Genomic DNA, 18,219 nt, shown 5'->3' on the forward strand with positions numbered 1-18,219 from the left:
AACCCACTTTGAGGTGCTCTGTTGGTCTTTTAGTCGTGTACAGCCACATTACTTTTCAGTCACGCATCGTGGTTTTTAAAAATTAAAAAAACAAAGGTGCGGGGAGGAAAGAAGGGATGGAAGTGGAGGTCACGTGCTAATAGCGTCTGAGGACTGAATGGAACCGTTGTGAATTTTTTCTTGAATGTGGCAACTCAAAGTAATTGCTTCCTTGTCGAGGATTCTGGGAAGTGTAGTCCGGACGCGCCGGTCAGTCAGAGCCACTTCCGCTGTGGGAGGGAGGAGCTGTAACGGTCGTTCCGGTCGGTTTATAAGTGCGGTCCTGGAGCGGTATGGTCTCAAAGTTTCTCTGGTGGACAGCATGGTGGGAGACTGTTCAACATCTTCTAGAAAGTGAGTGAGTGCGGAACTCCGGGTCTCTTCCTAGCTTGCCTGGGCTTGAGACCCGCAGGTGCGGTATCGCTGTCTGGAAGGAAAAAGGGCCGAAGGCCTCATTGCTTGTAGTCGGCTCGTAGAGTTGGTGGCTTGCAGGTGTCGCGGTTGTAGGTTTGAGGGTCTTTCGGTGCTAGGGTTCCCTTGGGTTTTTACGCCTGCCGGCTTCTAGTGATATAATCTTTTTTTTTTAAGATAGAATTTATTTATTTTTAGAGAGGGAAGGGAGGGTGAAAGAGAGGGACAGAAACGTTCGTATGTGGCTGCCTCTGGAGCGCTCTCTTACTGGAGACCTGGGTCGCCACCCAGGCGTGTGCCCTGCCGCGGAACCAAACACTCTTTGATTTGCAGGGCACCACTCAATCCACTGAGTCACACCAGGAGGGCAGAGATGTTATGTTTGTACAGTCATTTAATTTCACTGTTTCTCCTCTCCAGAGTGAGGTTAGTTGTAATGTAACTAGACAGGTGGGCCAGAGTCTGCCTCCAGCGGGTTAGCAGTGTGTGGTGGTTCTTTATCGTGTTTTTTTCCTCATGATTTTTATTTATTTATTTTCAGAGAGGGGAAGGGAGGGAGAAAGAGAGGGAAAGAAACATCAGTGTCCCAAGAGAAACATCGATCCTCTGGGGCCCCCTGACCTGCAGCTCAGGCATTTGCCCTGACTGGGGATCAAACCTGCAACCTACTGGTTTGGACAATGCCTAACCACTGAGCCAAACTGACCAGGCACAGGAGGGGTCTCTTTTCAAAATTCACACAGAGCAGGCATGTGTGCCAGGGTCTGTATCTCATGTCCTCTCTGTCCTTTGACACTCCTGTTTCCACAGGACGCTTGGACTGGCTCAGAAGGAGCAGGAGAAAATGACCAAGTTCCAGGTGAGTTGAATTTTGACTTTTATCTATTTTTTTTTGTTGTTTTTTCTATTCCAGTTGTCCCAATTACTTTTTCTGATTTTTACCTGTTCTCAAAGCTTAAACACATCTTTTTTTCTCTTCCATGAGAAAGATAAAAAACAGGTGTTTCTCATGTGCTTGTTACTATCATTTGTAGTGGTTCTACTTTTGTCTTTGTCTTTAAGTTTTGATTTTTGTTTTGGTTTTATTTTATCATCTTCATTTCACAAGTGCTAGGGCACAAATCCCTTTGTGTAAGAAAAGTTTTAAAAGCCACATTGTACCACTAAGTACCTATTTTCCGCACGTTATATTTTATATAGTTGCAACCACAGTACATGTTCACTTTTCAGACTTTTTTTCCCCACTTATTGTCAATTGAGTTTTTTGTGATTCGCCATTCTTTCATGTAGTTTGTTATGCAGATTGCTTGTCCAGTCCATAGAAAGAACCCAGAGGACTGGCTGTGAAAGAAGAGGGTTTATTGGGACTTGAAGTGCATACCTGGTGGGCAGGTGAAATTACCTGAGCCCAGGCTTTCTCAGCACAGGGGTATACAGAGTAGAGAAAACAAAGCAGACAGGGTATGCAGGGTGCTTGCATGCAAGCCCTGTGAGCTCAAAGCGCTGGCTGTTTTCTCTGGGCTTGTTTATACTGTGGGCCCACATCCGAAAATAATATCTTGGCCAAAAAGCTGGTCAGACTCCCAAGGTCTCACAGTTCACTCACACATGACCTTCACTGTGTTCCACAGGGTGGGAGGTGCGGTTGGAGCTTGGGAGGGGCCCCTGTTTGCACAACTATACACTGTCTCAGAAGGGTTTCTATTCTTTGTGCACCTTTCAGCAGCTACAAACAGGCATATACGCCACTGTGCCTGTGAATAAATTTTGTTTTGATTCGTCAAGCTTCTGCATGGGCTTTTAAAAATGAAACATAATTTGCTTACTAATATTACAGATCTTAGATGTCAATTCAGTGCTGGTGGTGTACCCTGTGTTAAAAGTTGAATAATTACATTAGCCCACCACCCAAAACCAGAAATAGAACATTTCTTTTACCCCTCAAAGTTCTCTCCTGTGCCTTTCAAGTCAATTTCCTCCTTCTGGGAGCCATCTGCTGTTCTGATCTGTCATCACATGATTAGTTGACTTGTTTTTAAATAAAATGTATGTAATGAGTCTGTACAGTATATAATCTTGTACCTGTTTTCTTCCACTCAGCACAGTGTTTTCAACATCGGTCTTTGTTGTGTGTATCAATGTGTTGTACTTTTTTATTGTTGACTTATATTAGATTTTGTGAATATATGACAGCTGTCTTTTGGAAGGTTAGACAAAATTGTCCTTTTGAAGGATGTTTGGGTCCTTCTACAGCTTTTGACTTTTATGCATGAAGGTCCTGTGAGGGGGATTTTTGTACAGGTCTTCTTGTGGACGTATATTTTCATGTCACTTGGGTAAACATCTAGAAGTGAAATGACTCAGCTTGTAGGGTAGATAAATGTATACAGTTGTCCAATGGGTGGCATGATTTTACCGTCCCCCACAGCATCTGAGAGTTTCAGTTGCTCCACATCTGTCCATTGTTCAATGTAGATCTTTTTTATTTTATCAGCTCCAAGGAAATGACATCTCATTGTGATTATAATTTGTATTTCCCTCATAAGAAATGATGTTAAATACTTTCTCATGTGCATTTTCACCATTTGTATATCCTTTGTGAAGTTTTTTGAAGGCATTTGCCCATTTTAAACATGGGCTTGTAGCCCTGGCTGGTGTGGCCCAGTGGATGGAGTGCAGGCCTGTGGACCAGTGTTGCTGGTTCTATTCCCAGTCAGGGCACAGGCCTGGGTTGCAGGCCAGGGCCCCAGTAGGGGGCGTGTGAGAGGCAACCACACATTGGTGTTTCTCTCCTTCTCTTTCTACCTGTTTCCCCCTCTGTCTAAAGATAAATATATACAATCTATAAAAACAAGAAAATAAGTTTTTAGAATGACCACAAACAGTCTGTCAGGAATAGGAGGCCACAGAGAGGGACAGTGCAGGAACTGTGAAATGACACAGATGCTGGTTATCTGATAAGGATGCTTTCTTAATGCTGTAACATATGCAGAACATGAAATTTACCACATTAATTGCTTTTAAGTGTACCATTCAATGTCATTAGGTACATTCACAATGTGTGAGTCATCACCACTAGTCCAGAAGTCTTTTCAGCTTCCTGAAGTGAATGTCTGTACCCATTACCCAGTAACTTCTATTCCCTCTCTGCCTAGTATCTGGCAACTACCAGATACTAGGTTTACGTTCGGTTTCTATGTACCTGTCTATTCTACGTACCTCATATAAGTGCAGTTACATTTCTAATCCTTTTGTGACTAGCTCGTTTCACTTAGCATGAAGTCTTCAGGCTCTTCCATCTGACAAGTATTTATTTTACTTAGTATTTTACTGTATTTCATTATTTTATTGTATTTCTTTTAGAGAGAGAGGAAGGGAGAGGGAATGAGAGAGAGGGAAACATTGATGTGCAAGAGAAACGTCAGTGTGTGGTTTCCCCTTGAATGCCCTCAACCAGGGACCTAGACAGCAACGCAGTCATGCACCCTCACCAGACATCGAACCAGCCACCTTTACATTCAAGGGTGGGCACTCAACCCACTGAGACACACCATCCAGGACATTTTTTAATTGTTTTCAGTCCTCACCTGAGCCTACGTTTTTACTGAATTTAGAGAAGGAAAGGGACGAAGGGAGGAGAGAGAAAGAAACACTGATCTCTTTCCTGTTGCCTCCTGCATGCACCCTGATGGGGGATGGAACACACAAGCTCTTGGTGTATGGGGGGACACTCCAACCAGCTGAGCCACCCAGTAAGGGCATCTGAGAAGGATTTTAAAGCCACTATTATAAAACTATTTCAGCAAGCACTTACAGACCTGAAATGAAAAATAGAAAATCTTAGGAAAGCAATAGAAAAAATAAAGTAGAACTGAGACAAAATTTTAGAACTGAAAAATATGGTAAATGAAGTTTAAAAAATTAAAACAATGGACCCAACAGCAGAATGAAGGGAAGCAGGAAAGAACTTGAAGATAGAATAATAGAAATTATTTAATATGAATAAAAGAGAAAAATAGACTGAGAAAAAGTAATCAGTACCTCAGGGATCCATGGGACTATAACAAAGGGTCTAATATTCCTGTTATCTGGGTCCCAGAAGGAGAGGAGAAAGAGGAAGAGGGTGGGACTGAAGAAGTTCTTGAAGAAATATGGTGGAAAATATCCGTAACTTGGGAGAGAAATAAACCTACAGAGTCATGAAACTAAGTGACTCCAGATGGAGGAAACCCAAAGCAGTCACATCAAGACATTGTACAGTTTAACTTCTGAAAACTAACAAGAAAGAAAAAACCCTGAAAGCAGTAAGGGAAAAAATTCAAATGACATTGCATTTCTTATCAGAAAGAAGTATTTTTCAAGTGCTGAACGAAAAGCACTTTCAACTCGGTATTCTCTGTCTTGTAAGAAAATCCTTTGGGAATAAAGGGGAAATTAGGGCATTTATACATGAAGGAAATCAAGTGTATTTGTCACTAGTGGTCTTGCACTAAAAGAATAGCTAAAGGAATGAAGCAAAAATCCTAACATTTTCTGATATATAATTTTTAGATATTGTCATTTATTTTAGAGAGAGGGGAAGGGACAGAGAAGGGAGAGAAACATTGATGTATGAGAGAGATGTTCATCAGTGGCATTTAATTATAAGTGGTATAGGGTAAAGGCACTTAAAGACAAGTAAGGTTTCTACTTTTCATTTGAACCTGTAACAACAATAGTAGACTGTTATGTGTAAGTAATGTAATACCTATCACAACCACGAAAACCATAAAGATGCACTGTAAAGCACTATAGATAAATCAAAATACAATTTTAAAAATGATCAGCTAGCATGCACAAAAATAGGAGAAAAGAAATGAAAAAAAATAGCAGACTCAGGTCCTATTCTAAGTAATTCATTAAATGTAAATGGCCTAAATATTCTTTTAAAATGTAGGAATGTCAATTGTGTTTAGAGAGATATGACCCAACTTGCCTTGGTCAGGGGGGCTTCATTGGAGCATTGTCCTACACCGAAAGGTTGCAGGTTTGATTCATGGTCAGCACACATAATCAGGTTGTCAGTGCAGTCCCAAGTCAAAGTGTGTACAGGAGGCAACTGATCAATGGTTTATGTCTTGCAATGATGCTTCTCTTTCTCTCTGCCCCTTCCTCCCTCTCTCTCTCTCTCTCTCTCTCTCTCTCTCTCTCTCTCTCTCTCTCCCTCTCTCTCTCTCAAAGGAATGCATATCCTCAGATGAGGATAAAAGTAAAATGACCCAACAATATGTTATAAGAAACTCACTTTAAATATAATGATACAAGCAGGTAAAAATAAAAGGATGGAAAAAGATGTACCATGAAAACATGAGAAGAAAGTAGAGGTGATTACAAATTTGGGATACAAACGTAATCCTGCCCTTACCATACTAATTATATTGAGAATAGCTGACACTCATTGAGGACCTCCTGTGTGCCAGGTGTACAGAATCTGAGGCAGTGCTGTGCAGCAAAACTCCTGCCATGATTGACATGTTCTGTATTGTGCTGTGTAACGCGGTAGCCACAGGCCATGTGTGGTTGTGGAGCATTTGAAATGTTCTACTGCAACCATAAGAGAGAATTTGTAATTTTATGTAATTTTAACCTTATATTTCCATAGCCACATGTGAGTACTGGCTTCTAAGTTTGACAGAACAGTTATAGGAACTTTATGTCTATTCATTCATTGGTATGTATAAGAGTTTCCTGTGATGAGCAGCATCACACAAATGAGGAAGTAGATGAAGGGGTGTTTTAGTCTAAGATCACACAGCTTGGGAGGGGCACACAGCTTTGGGATTTGAACTGACGTATTCTGGCAGGGAAATCTGTGCACCTTAACACTTTGAATGCTGTCATCAGTAGTGTCACAGATAGTGCCATGTGCCTTGAGAGCACAGAGGGCCAATGCCATAGCTTCTGTGGAGGGGTGACCTATTGGTTTGTCAAATTTTAACAAAGTGACAGTACCCAGGCTCAGGGAGTGCATGAGTGAGAAAGGAAGGATAAATCTACCAGACCCATTTGGAAGTAAATTGACCTAACAATTCTGGAACAATTTGGTAGTATTAATGCACACACAGAAAGTACAGCCCCTGTGATTCATGAGTTCCAGTTCCAGGGTGCTTACTGTAGGAATACCCACAAATGACACCCAGTGAAATTAACAGGAATTATTTTTTAATTGCCCATGTTTTGATGGGGCTATGGAAAATTAATGTATGTCCTGGCTGGCGTAGCTCAGTGGATTGAGCTCGGGCTGCAAACCAAAGCATCGCAGGTTCCATTCCCAGTCAGAGCACATGCCTGGGTTGCAGGCCATGGCCCCCAGCAACCACACATTGGTGTTTCTCTCTCTCTTTCTCCCTCCCTTCCCTTTCTAAAAATAAATAAATAAATAAAATCTTTTTTTTTTTTAAGATTTAAAGATTTTTTTTAAGTGCCCTGACTGGGAATCGAACCTGTAATGCTTTGGTTCGCAGCCTGCGCTCAATCCACTGAGCTACACCAGCCAGGGCTTAAATAAATAAAATATGAAAAAAAAAAGAAAATTAATGTATGAAATTGACATGCTGGATTGAGAACAGGAGGAAACAACAAAAGGTAGATTCGAGGCGCTCTGAATCCAGAGTAATTTCCCGCCCATCCTCCCTTGCCCAGTCAGTGCCGCCCTTATCCCAGTGGTGGACGGTTGCAACATTGAGGTTGATTGTGTTTGGTGTTGTAGGAGCCTGTGACATTCAAGGATGTGGCTGTGGTCTTCACAGAGGAGGAGCTGGGGCTGCTAGACCCTTCCCAAAGGATGTTATACCGAGACGTGACCCTGGAGAACCTCAGGAACCTGGTCTATGTGGGTGAGGACAGGTGCCCTCTCTAACTAAATGTCATTTCACAAGAGTATTTATTTTATTTTTTAAAATTATATTTTATTAATTGTGCTATTATAGTTGTTCCAGTTTTTCCCCTTACCCTCTTCCAAATAGCACACCTCACTCTCTCAGGCTATCCCATACCATTGTTCATTTCCATGGGTCATGATGAAGGGTTCTTTGGCTACTACTTCCCTATAGTGTACCCTACGTTTCCATGGCTATTCTTTAATTACCTATTTGCACCCCCAACTAGGGACCCGGGCATGCACCCCAGACCAGGAATCAAACTGGCGACCCTCTGGTTTTCAGGCTGGCACTAAATCCACCGAGCTTTACCAGCCCAGGCTACTTAATTTGTTTTTTAGATTCAATCATGATTGATACAAATTTCTTGCCATCTTATTATTCATAGTTTTGATCTTTTTTTTCTTAAATTCTTTTAACATTTCATATAAGAATGGCTTGCTGATGATGAACTCCTTTAATTTCTTCTCTGGGAAGCTCTTTACCTGCCCCTCATTTCTTTTTCTTTTTTTATGATTTTATTTATTTTTAGAGAGAGGGGAAGGGAGGGAGAAAGAGAGGGAGAGAAACATCAGTGTGGTTTCCTGTCACGTGGCCCCCACTGGGGACCTGGCCTGCAACCCAGGCATGTGCCCTGACTGGGAATGTTCGATTCCCAGGCAGGGAATCGAACATTTGGTTCACAGCCTGTGGTCAATCCATTGAGCTACACCAGCCAGGGCCCCTCAATTCTACATGACGTTTCTGCTGGGTAGAGCAATCTTGCCTCTAGTTCCTTGCATTTCATGAGTGTGCATATTTCTTGCCAATCCTGTGTAGCCTGCAAAATTTCCTTTGAGAAACTTGGTGATAGTCCTATGGGAACTCCCCTGTAGGTAACTTAACTGCTCTTCTCCTGCTGCTTTTACAATTCTCTCTTTAGCTTTAACCTTTGGCGTTTTAATATATGATGTGTCTTGAAGTAGTCCTCTTTGCATCCATCTTGTTTGTGACTCTCTGTGCTTCTTGGACTTGCATGTCTATTTCTCTCACCAAATTAGAGAAGTTTTCTTTCATTATTTTTTTCAAATAGATTTCCAATTTCTTCCTCTTTCTCTTCTCCTTGTGGCACCCCTATGATGCACATGTTGGAACACTTGAAGTTGTTCTACAGGCTCCTTACACTGTCCTCAGTTATTTGGATTCCTTTCTCATCTTGTTGTTCTGGTTGGTTGTGTTTTGCTTCCTTATGTTCCAATTCATTGACTTGATTCTTAGTTTCATCCACTCTATTCTTGTTTCCATGTAAATTGTTTTTTATTTGAGTTAGTGTATCCTTCATTTCTGCCTGGATCTTTTTATGTTGCTGACTTCCTCACTAAGTTTCTTGAGCATCCTTATAACCAGTGTTTTCAGCTCTGCATCTGGTAGAATGTTTATCTCCATTTTGTTGAGTTCTTTTGTGGAGTTTAGACCTGTTTTTTCATCTGGGACATGTTTCTTTGTCTGCTCATTTTGGCAGCCTCCCTGTGTTTGTTTCTATGCACTGAGTATTTCTGCTGTGACTCCCTATCCTAGTATTATGGCCTAGGCAGGAGGTATCCTTTAGGGTCCAGCGACACAGCCTCCCTTATCTCCCAAGCTGAGTACTTAAGATGTACTCTTCAAGTGGGCTGAGAACCCCCTCGTCTTGTAGTTGAGCCTTGGTTGCTGTTGCAGGTCAATGTCAGGGATTTACGCAGGCCAGTCAGCTACAAGGCTTGGCCATGACCACTGACCACCGATGTCTGCACTTCTGGCATACCAGCTGTGTAAAGGCATGGTGTTGGTGCTCCCACATGGTCTGTAGCCGTGCACTCAGTGTGCTGGGCCCAGGGTTTCCCAGGTGGTGTAGGCCAAGGTCAGTCCCCACCTGTGTTTTACCCGGGGTCACCCTGCCTGAGCTATAGAGCAAACTGAGGTGGCTGCTACTTGTGCTGGTCTTGGAGACTCCCAGGCAAAGCCAAGCTGTGAATTTAGGCTGGCTGCTGCTGGTGCTGTGCCTGAGGCTCTTAGCAAAATGGACTGGGGCTAAGGATTCACTGAGGGTATTAGTTGCTTCTCTGAAACGATTTAGGAAGTTGTGAAGCATGAGCAAAGACCAGCCATTCACATGGTAGAGTTACTGTCAAGAGCTGTAGGTTGGGTGGGTTGGACTCTCTGGGGATCTCCAGGGCAGGTTGAATAGTGTTAAGTTGATGGAGTCTCAGATATGGCACGTGCCTGCTGGCTTCCTGGCTCTCCCTACCATTCTGTCTGGGGAAAAGCTGTCCTCCAGCTCTTGCCTTGATTCCAGATACTTCTCTTTGTCCCTGTATTCCTCTGGTACTTTTGAGGTTGGTCCTGTGGTGCTGGATCTCAGAGAGAATTATTCTGAGTAAAGGCATATGTGGCTTCTTCAAGAGGAGCTGCTTAGGGCTCCAGCAATTTTTTCTACCAACTCAATCCCTTATGGTGTTTGCAGCTAGAAGTTGTGGGGACTTATCTTCCTGGCACTGGAACCCTGGGTGGGGGCGTCTAGTGTGGGAGTGGGACACCTTGTGGGACTCCAATCTTGGAGATTACCCTCCCGATGAATTCATCGGTCACATGTGGATGAGGGACCAACCCTTTTTGCATCTCTGCCCCTTCTACCAGTCTGGATGGATGTGGTTCCTTTAATTTGTAATTGTCCGACTTCAATTCAACTCAATTTCTGATGATTCTGAGCAGAGGTTGATGATTTAGTTGTAATTTTGATGTGGTTGTAAGAGGAGGCAATGTGTGTTTACCTATGCCGCCATCTTGACTGTGGTTCCCAGGAGTATTTTGATTTCAAATGTTTAAGAGTTTCAGATAATTGAAATGTATCCCTGAACCAGGAGTCTACATTTCCTAATTCTTATTGGATGTATCGTCTATAACTTTTCTGTTTTATAGAAACTGCAGTTGCAATATCTTGGTGTTAAAATCGGTTGGTAAGGTACATCATTGTTGTATGGAATAAAATAAAGTAAATTTCCCTGTAGGAATGGCATTCAGTGCAACCAAAATGGTGAGTAAATCCTTAAAGGATGCTCATTGGATCCCCTGTTGTATTATAACAGCAGATCACAGTCAGAGTTTGGAGAAAAACTCTTTAGAACACATGAGGGTCATAGTAATGGAATTCACCTTTTTAAAACTACATCCAGCATTTACTTTTTACAGGATATTAGTCCTTCAAATTAGATAGGATATTAACTTGGGGAGAGAGGAGAAGCTTCAGATGACAGAGTCAGACCCCAAGGAGGTGGGTGTTCAGTTGAGAAGCAGGCAGCTCCAAGTCCTCCCAGGGCACAGGCAAGGTGCTGTCCTTCTCCCTGCCACCAGGGTGGCTGCCCTGGCCCAAGCCTCCAGGCTTTCCTGACTCCACTTCCTCACAGCAGCTTCTCACTGCCTCCTGCGTGTGCATGTGCCTTCCTGTGGTCTGTTCTCCAACAGCAGGCAGGTCAGGTCACTTCTCTGTTTGTCCTTGCAGGCTGTCCCATCCCACTCATACAGTCCGACATCCTTCATGTGGCCCCCAGGGTTGTGCCTGATCTGGCTCCCCATGCCCTCTCTGTTTGGGTTTCCCGTCCTCAGCCTTCCTGTGACACTGTGTTGCTGCTTCCTGTGTTTCTGACCTGAGCACTATGCCTGTGCCTCAAGGACCTCTGTCTTGCTCATCCATTTTCTGCCCTGTGGCTGTCCTGGTTCCTGTCTCTGTCGTGTCTACTCCAATGTCACCTCATCACAGACGCCTGCTCTGACCAGTCTGCTTAAAAACTCAAGCCCCCTCCTCTGCCTTGTTTTCTGACGCATCATTAATTGTCAGCTGTTGTAGTAATGGATTCTATTTTGTTTACTTGTTTATGGCCTGTCTCCCCATTACTGTGTAACATTGGGAGAGCCAGAGTTGTAACTGTTTTCTTTATTGCTGTGTACCAGGTGCCTCTGAGAGACTTAATGCATAGGGTATGTTCATCCACTGCTTTTTTGATGAGACAGTGAGTTAATTAATGGATGGATGGGTGGGTGGATAGGTAGTCCCACTTGAATGGTTGTGAAAAGTCACAGCTTATCCTAACCAGTGGTCTCTGTGTTGCCATTGTGAGCTCTGCCGCATCCATTTACCTGGTAACATCCTCCGTGCTGGCCTGCTTTCTCCTCCCTTGCCTTCCCTCATTGTCCCTTTATTCACCCCCTCCTTCCTGTATTTATGTTTACTGTGTACATCCCTCAGGTAAACGCAGCCTAAAATACAGTAATGATACTCACCCCTATTCGATATCAGTACCAAATACCAAGAACTTAATCCGACAAAATCCCTAGGAAAATGCAGCTGAAGCTCTGTCTGTTGTGAATAGTGGGGGACAGTTTTCTCTTTTTGCCATTTCTGTTGTTGTGTCTTCGTGGTGCACGAAGGTAGCAGTCAGGAAGGTTGGATGCCAGCTCTGTGTGATTTGCTCCCCTTTTTTTCCTACAGATGTGCCTTCTTTGGGAATTACAGACCCAGTTAAAACTGCTGTCTGTTTTTTTTCTTACCAGGGAGCTTCCCAAGTGTGTTGCCTTTTTTCTTGTCTTTTCTTCGTCATCGTCTTTTTGGGTTTTTTGTTCCTCATGCGAGGACATTGCTTTTAGAGAGAGAAACATCGATGATAGAGGTAGTATAAATCAGTGGCTTCCCATCCACACCCAGAACAGGATTCGAGGACTGAACCCTCAAATCTGGTATGTGCTCTGACTGGGAACCAAACCCACAACCTTCCAGTTACAGGACATCACTCCAACCATCTGAGCCACCCAGCCTCGGCATGTTGTTTCTTTGTTTTAAAGGAAGAAAACTGTGTTGTTGTTTTATTGTTATTTATTTATTTATTGGTTGATTTTAGAACAAGAGAGACAGTTAGACATTGATTTGTTGTTGCACTTATGCATGCACTCATTGGTTAATTCTTGTATGTTCCCTCACTGGGGGGCGAACCCTCAACATTCATATTGGGACAGCACTTTAGCCTACTGAACTACCCGGCCAGTGCTGTTTTATCTTGTTGAATAATCTTTTATTTTGTATTTTGTGCCACCTTTTTATTGAAATATATGCATCAAACTGCAGTACACCTTCTTGAATGTTTAGGGAGTGAAAAGACTTTATATTTTAGTTCTTTTTATTAAGGTAACATTTATAGACACACAAACGTGCCATTTGATGAGTCATGACTAATGGATGTACCTCTGTAACTCACACCCCTCAGGAAACTGAACAAATTTTATAGCATATGTACCTACATCTCCCTTCTTTAAAGTTCTTTTAGTGCCCTGGCTGGCGTAGCTCAGTGGATTGAGCATGGGCTGTGAACCAAAGTGTTGCAGGTTCGATTCCTAGTCAGGGTACATGCCTGGGTTGCAGGCCATGACCCCCAGCAACGGCACATTGATGTTTCTCTCTCTCTTTCTCCCTCCATTCCCTCTCTAAAAATAAATAAATAAAATCTTTTAAAAAAAAGGTTCTTTTAGCAACATCTGAACAGACCCAGATTTTGCATTTTGTCTGTCCATCTAATTGCCCTGATCTACCTGCTGTGAATATCCTTGTGGCCTTGTTACACTGCACAGATCCTCACACTACAGGGTTTGTCTCCATCCAGGAGTTTCATAAACAAATGCACAGAGGGAATGGTGTTAGGTGGGCCTCACTGACTGCACTCCTTCTGGAGATAGTCCAAAAGTGAAGGAAAAGCCATTGTGATTCAAGAATTATTTCAGAACATTGTTACCCTTCTGATGAATGCCTGACCTATATAATCTTTATGTGTTTGTCTGTAATCTTAATCTGTTTTTACCTGTATAACAAACTACTCTTAAATGTAGCAGCTTCCAACAAGGATGTATTTATACTTCTGTGAGTTAGGAATCTGTAGGCAGCTTCGCTGGGTGATTGTGGGACAGGATCTCATCAAGTTCATGTTAAAGAGTCCACGAGAGCTCCATGTCTTTGCAAGCTTAATGGCACTGAAGTATTGGCTTCCAGGATGGACTCGTTCACATGGGTGTTGGCAGAAGACCTCAGTTCCTTGCCAGAGGGCCTGTCCTGTGGGCTTCCTGGCTGTCCTCAAAGCATGGCATGGCAGCTGGTTTCTTCCACCCAAGTGGGTGGAAGGCAGAAACCACAATGTCTTTTATGCTCTAACCTTGGAAGTGATGTACTCTCACTTCTGGAGATTTTTAAAATCCTCCCGAGAGGATACATTTATTGATTTTTGGGATAGAGAGAGAAACATCTTTCTGTTGCCTCCAGTACATGCCCTGACTGGAAATCAAACCGACAGCCTCTCAGTGTATGGGATGATGCTGCAACCAACTGAGCCACCCGGCAAGGGCACTTTTGCCATATTCTGTTGGCTTCACAGACTACTCTTGATACATTGCTGGAAGGCATTTCATACCATATTGACATCAGCAGGCAGGATCATTGGGGACCATCCTGAATGCTGGTTACCATGGCATCTTTTCCTATGTACAAATGCATATCTAGTGTACAAAACCTGGAAGATGTTGTTAGTCATTGGTCATCATCAGATCATTCAGCTAAACTAAGTGGCAGCAATTATCATGGGACATTTTACTCTCCCATCAGATGTGTCAGTCATGGGTGTGAGATTTCTAGTTTTTTCTACTTAGAACATCCACCATTTTGCTGAGAGCTTCCTCTTATCTATAGTCACGTATTTCTACTTTTGACCTCATATGTAAGTCTTGGTATAGTTCCAAACAAGTGACCATAACACCACGTGGACAGCAGCTTACTCATCACCTCTTTGTTTACTTACACATTGGAAAGTCTATGGTGAAAGCCAAGCTGATTGAGTAAGGTCTCTCAGGGTGGTTGACCTGTGAAATATTTTTATATCTGAACAGGCATTTTCTTATCCTACTTGTCACGTTTGTATTCTCCTTATCTTTCCAGGACACTGGAACCAAAATGAGGTAGATTCTCTTCAGGAAGTTGCATTAAGTTACCTTTTACATGAAGATGTTTCATGCTGGCAAATATGGGACCAACTTCGGAGTAAGTTAACCAGAAATCAAAACTTGATAATAAACCTGCGAGGCAAGAAGTTGGATTTGCCCAAACATGGTGATTCCTCCTGTCAGTTGTGTGCAGGAGAATCTACTCAGGTTTCAGAAGGTGGGAAATATGTAATAAAGCTTGAAGAGGAAGTTCAAAGTTTCGATAGTATGAGAAAAGAAGAGTTCCCCATGAAAACCATCCACAATTGCCAGAAGAAAGTGTATCTGAGAGAGTCACAGAATGATCAGACTAGGTGTCAGCCTGGTATCCACAGATGTAAATTGTGCGAGTGTGAGCACTGTGTCAGGAGAAGGACCTCTGGTCTCCACAGTGATGATCAGGAAGTACAGGAAGGTAAGACATCTTATAGCCACAAGAATTGTCTGAAAGACTTCGTGAAGCCATCATTCCTGCATAATGTAATCCACTCAGAAGAGCACACCTCTTCCAAAAATGGAAAAGGCTCCAGACTTGGCCCCAGTCTTCAGCTTCATCAGCAGTTGCACCTGGGAGGAAAACCTCACCTATGTAGTGAGTTTGGGGAGGGCAAGAGTTATAGCTCAGAGGTCTACACTCATCAAAGTGTTCACACAGAAGAGAAATGCAAAAAGAGTGATGAGTGTTGTGAGGGCATAAGTCAAAGTTCACATCAGCAAATTCATCAGCGAGTCCATACTGGAGAGAATCGCTACAAATGTGCTGTGTGTGGGAAGAACTTCAGACTGAGTTCAAAACTTCAAGCTCATCAGCAAGTCCACACTGGAGAGAAAATGAACAAATGTGCTGAGTGTGGGAAGAGCTTCAGGTGGAGATCAAAACTGCGAATTCATCAGCGAGTGCACACTGGAGAGAAACCCTACAAATGTGGTGTGTGTGGGAAGCGTTTCAGTTGGCGTTCAGGACTTAAAGTTCATCAGCCAGTCCACACTGGAGAGAAACCCTACAGATGTGCTGTATGTGGGAATAGCTTCAGTCGGAGTTCATATGTTAAAGTTCATCGGCGAATCCACACTGGAGAGAAACCCTACAAGTGTGCTGTGTGTGGGAAGAGCTTCAGTCAGACCTGCGGACTTCACGTTCATCAGAGAGTCCACACTGGAGAGAAACCCTACAAATGTGCTGTGTGTGGGAAGAGCTCCAGTTATAGTTCATATCTTCAAGTTCATCAGCGAGTCCACACTGGAGAGAAACCCTACAAATGTGCTGTGTGTGGGAAGAGCTTCAGTCAGAAAGCGCATTTTCATTCTCATCAGCGAATTCATTCTAAATAAAAACTATGAATGGGCTGTGTGTGGGAAGAGCTTCGATCGGACCTTAGGTCTTGAAACTCATCAGGAGATCCACATACAGAAAAATCCTATAAATGTGACAGTCTGGTAAGAGCTTTAGTGAGGTCTTAAGTCTTCAAGCCAATCATAGAGTCCATGCTGAGTAGAAAGTGTACAAATATTATGGTTTTGGTAAGGGCTTTAGTAAAACTTTATGTTTGCAAGTTCATCAGAGTGTACATAATATTGGTAAGACCATCACTCCTGGTGGGTGTTTGATAAAAGTGTTCCTCAGAGCTCAGACTTCTACCTTTCATCAGAAAACCTACACAGCTGAGATCATCTGTAGAATGTTGTGTTAAGAATTCAGCACAAGCTTAGTTTTCTACAGTCACCTGAATTCCATTGTGAAAAATCTCCTTGCATGAATGTGGCCAGTGTTCTGGCTTACTTCAAAATGTGACAGTTCTTCAGGGGATGCACAACAGATAAACCCTATGAGAGCAATATTATGAGTTTGTCAGAACCTTCACATTCCCCAAATTCTACACAGGAGGGAGGCTTAAAAGTAAAGACCACCAGGACATTACCAAAGGTATAGTAATGGATTTGACAAAATCAACATGTACGAGAATTTAAGTTCCATGGACGCACGAAGTCTTCACTACTGAATGAACATGACTGCAAACCAGTGCCTTAGAAATAGTAGGTACCTAGAAATGTCTCACTTGAGAGAGGAAAAGCTATGAAAAATAGGGTAACTATATGAAAATTCTCATGAGCCTAGCCTCAATTAATAATAATAAATTGTACTAGCAAATGGATTTTTGTAAGAAACTTTAAAACTTAATTCAAGGAGCCCTGGCTGGTGTGGGTCAGTGGATTGAGCTCCAGCCTGGGCACCAAAGGGTCACCAGTTAGATTCCCAGTGTAGGACACGTGCCTGGGTTGTGGGCCAGGTCCCCAGTAGGGAATGCGTGAGACGCAACCACACATTAATGTTCTCTCCCTCTCTTTCTCCCTTCCCCTCTCTCTAAAAATAAGTAAATTTAAAAAAATTAATTCAAGGAAATGATCACTTATCATAAGCATAAAATCATGCCTTGTGCAATTTCAGTATACGATTTTTGCAATTGGTTCTTGACCTCATCTCATCTTCAGTTTTCAAGTAGTTACTGGCTCCAGGTTTTTATCTCATCACTCAGGACTTTCTGTGTGCAGTGTCATTAGGTGTGTAATAGAATAACCTCCATGGTCTTATTTTGTGACAGGAACAGACAATAAAAATAGGGAAATCTGCTTTTAATTCATTAAAACTTCCTGAGAAACAGCCCTGGCTGGTGTGGCCCAGTGGTTGAGCTCAGGCCTGCAAACCAAAGGGTCAGTGCTTTATTTCCCAGTAGGTGGCACATGGAAGGCAACCATACATTGATATTTCTCTCCCTCTATTTCTCCCTAAAAATAAATAAAATCTTGAAACTATACCTGAGAAAGAGGTGTGGGGAAAAGGAGGGAACATATACAGGATTTTGGGTGTTGAACTAAGCTGCTTTGGTTTTATATATATAGTTTATGTTTTATATTTCCTGAGAGGGGAAGTGAGGGAGAAAGAGGAGAGAAACATTGATTGGTTGTCTCTCACACACCTCCAACCAGGGACCAGACCCACAACCCAGGCATGTGCCCTGACCAGGAATAGAATTGACAACCTTTCCATTTGCAGGATGATGGCCAACCGACTGAGGCACACCAGTCAGTTTTTATCTCATCACAGATGAAGCATTTAAAGCCAGTACACTTTGGATACCACCTCGTACTTCTCAGATACTTACACAGTTTTCAGGTTTACTTTCTTGGATGGTTTACTCAAATTTGTGTGTGTTGACTGGAGGTAGGGGACAGTTCCCCACAATTTTTTTCTTAGACCTTACCTTCCAGGGAGTGGATATATAGGATCCATGGTGTCACATGTTTTGTGTCACTGTCAGTGTTGTCATTAGCAGCCACCAGGATGGCCTGCCAGAACTCAGGCAAAAATGAAAAGTGTGCCTTTTATTTTACAGAAAAAAATGTCACGGACTTTTTGGCCATCTCAATATATCTGTGATACAGGCATATGTGCCAAGTGAGATAAAGTAAGATTTAGCTGTAAAGGATTTTCATTTATTCAGTAATTTGATTTGTTTGGTAGTATTTTTTTAGCATAATCAATAAAATATAAAATAATTTAATTAAAAAATGTAAGAACCCCCGAAATTTCTCATTTTTATTACGTCACTCCTGATCCAACCTCTCTGAGCTCCTTTTCTTCTCCTCACCGGCAGCATACTCTTCTTTATGTTCCTCAGTCACAAAGTGCATGCCCATCACACGATCTTTGTGCTGACAATCCCTCCAGGTCTTCCCCCATTGGCTCCTTTTCATCACTCAGGGCACAGCTTATGTGTCAACCCCACGGACACCTTCCTCAACCTGTATCTGTCTTCCCCCAGCA

At 42.7% G+C, this 18,219-nt stretch overlaps 1 protein-coding gene across 1 annotated transcript; it reads left to right on the top strand.

The window, feature by feature from the left end:
- Nucleotides 1-280: 280 nt before the first annotated feature.
- Nucleotides 281-17,981, top strand: LOC123823041 (zinc finger protein 233-like). Its single transcript, XM_045845347.1, has 4 exons — nt 281-393; nt 1,261-1,309; nt 7,199-7,325; nt 14,353-17,981. Exons 1-4 carry the CDS (start codon nt 362-364, stop codon nt 15,726-15,728), a joined length of 1,584 nt encoding a protein of 527 aa, XP_045701303.1. The 5' UTR covers nt 281-361; the 3' UTR covers nt 15,729-17,981.
- Nucleotides 17,982-18,219: the final 238 nt, after the last annotated feature.

The sequence above is a fragment of the Phyllostomus hastatus genome, unplaced genomic scaffold, assembly GCF_019186645.2.
Source record: "Phyllostomus hastatus isolate PE091 unplaced genomic scaffold, TTU_PhHast_1.1 phas_contig_468, whole genome shotgun sequence".
Taxonomy (NCBI): domain Eukaryota; kingdom Metazoa; phylum Chordata; class Mammalia; order Chiroptera; family Phyllostomidae; genus Phyllostomus; species Phyllostomus hastatus.

What these genes read in the sequence shown, in the direction of transcription:
- LOC123823041 (XM_045845347.1), top strand. Translation starts at nt 362, where the DNA reads ATGGTGGGAGACTGTTCAACATCTTCTAGAAA. An exon ending in TGTTCAACATCTTCTAGAAA is followed by an intron (nt 394 to 1,260) that starts GTGAGTGAGTGC and finishes CTGTTTCCACAG; the next exon opens with GACGCTTGGACTGGCTCAGA. An exon ending in AGAAAATGACCAAGTTCCAG is followed by an intron (nt 1,310 to 7,198) that starts GTGAGTTGAATT and finishes TTGGTGTTGTAG; the next exon opens with GAGCCTGTGACATTCAAGGA.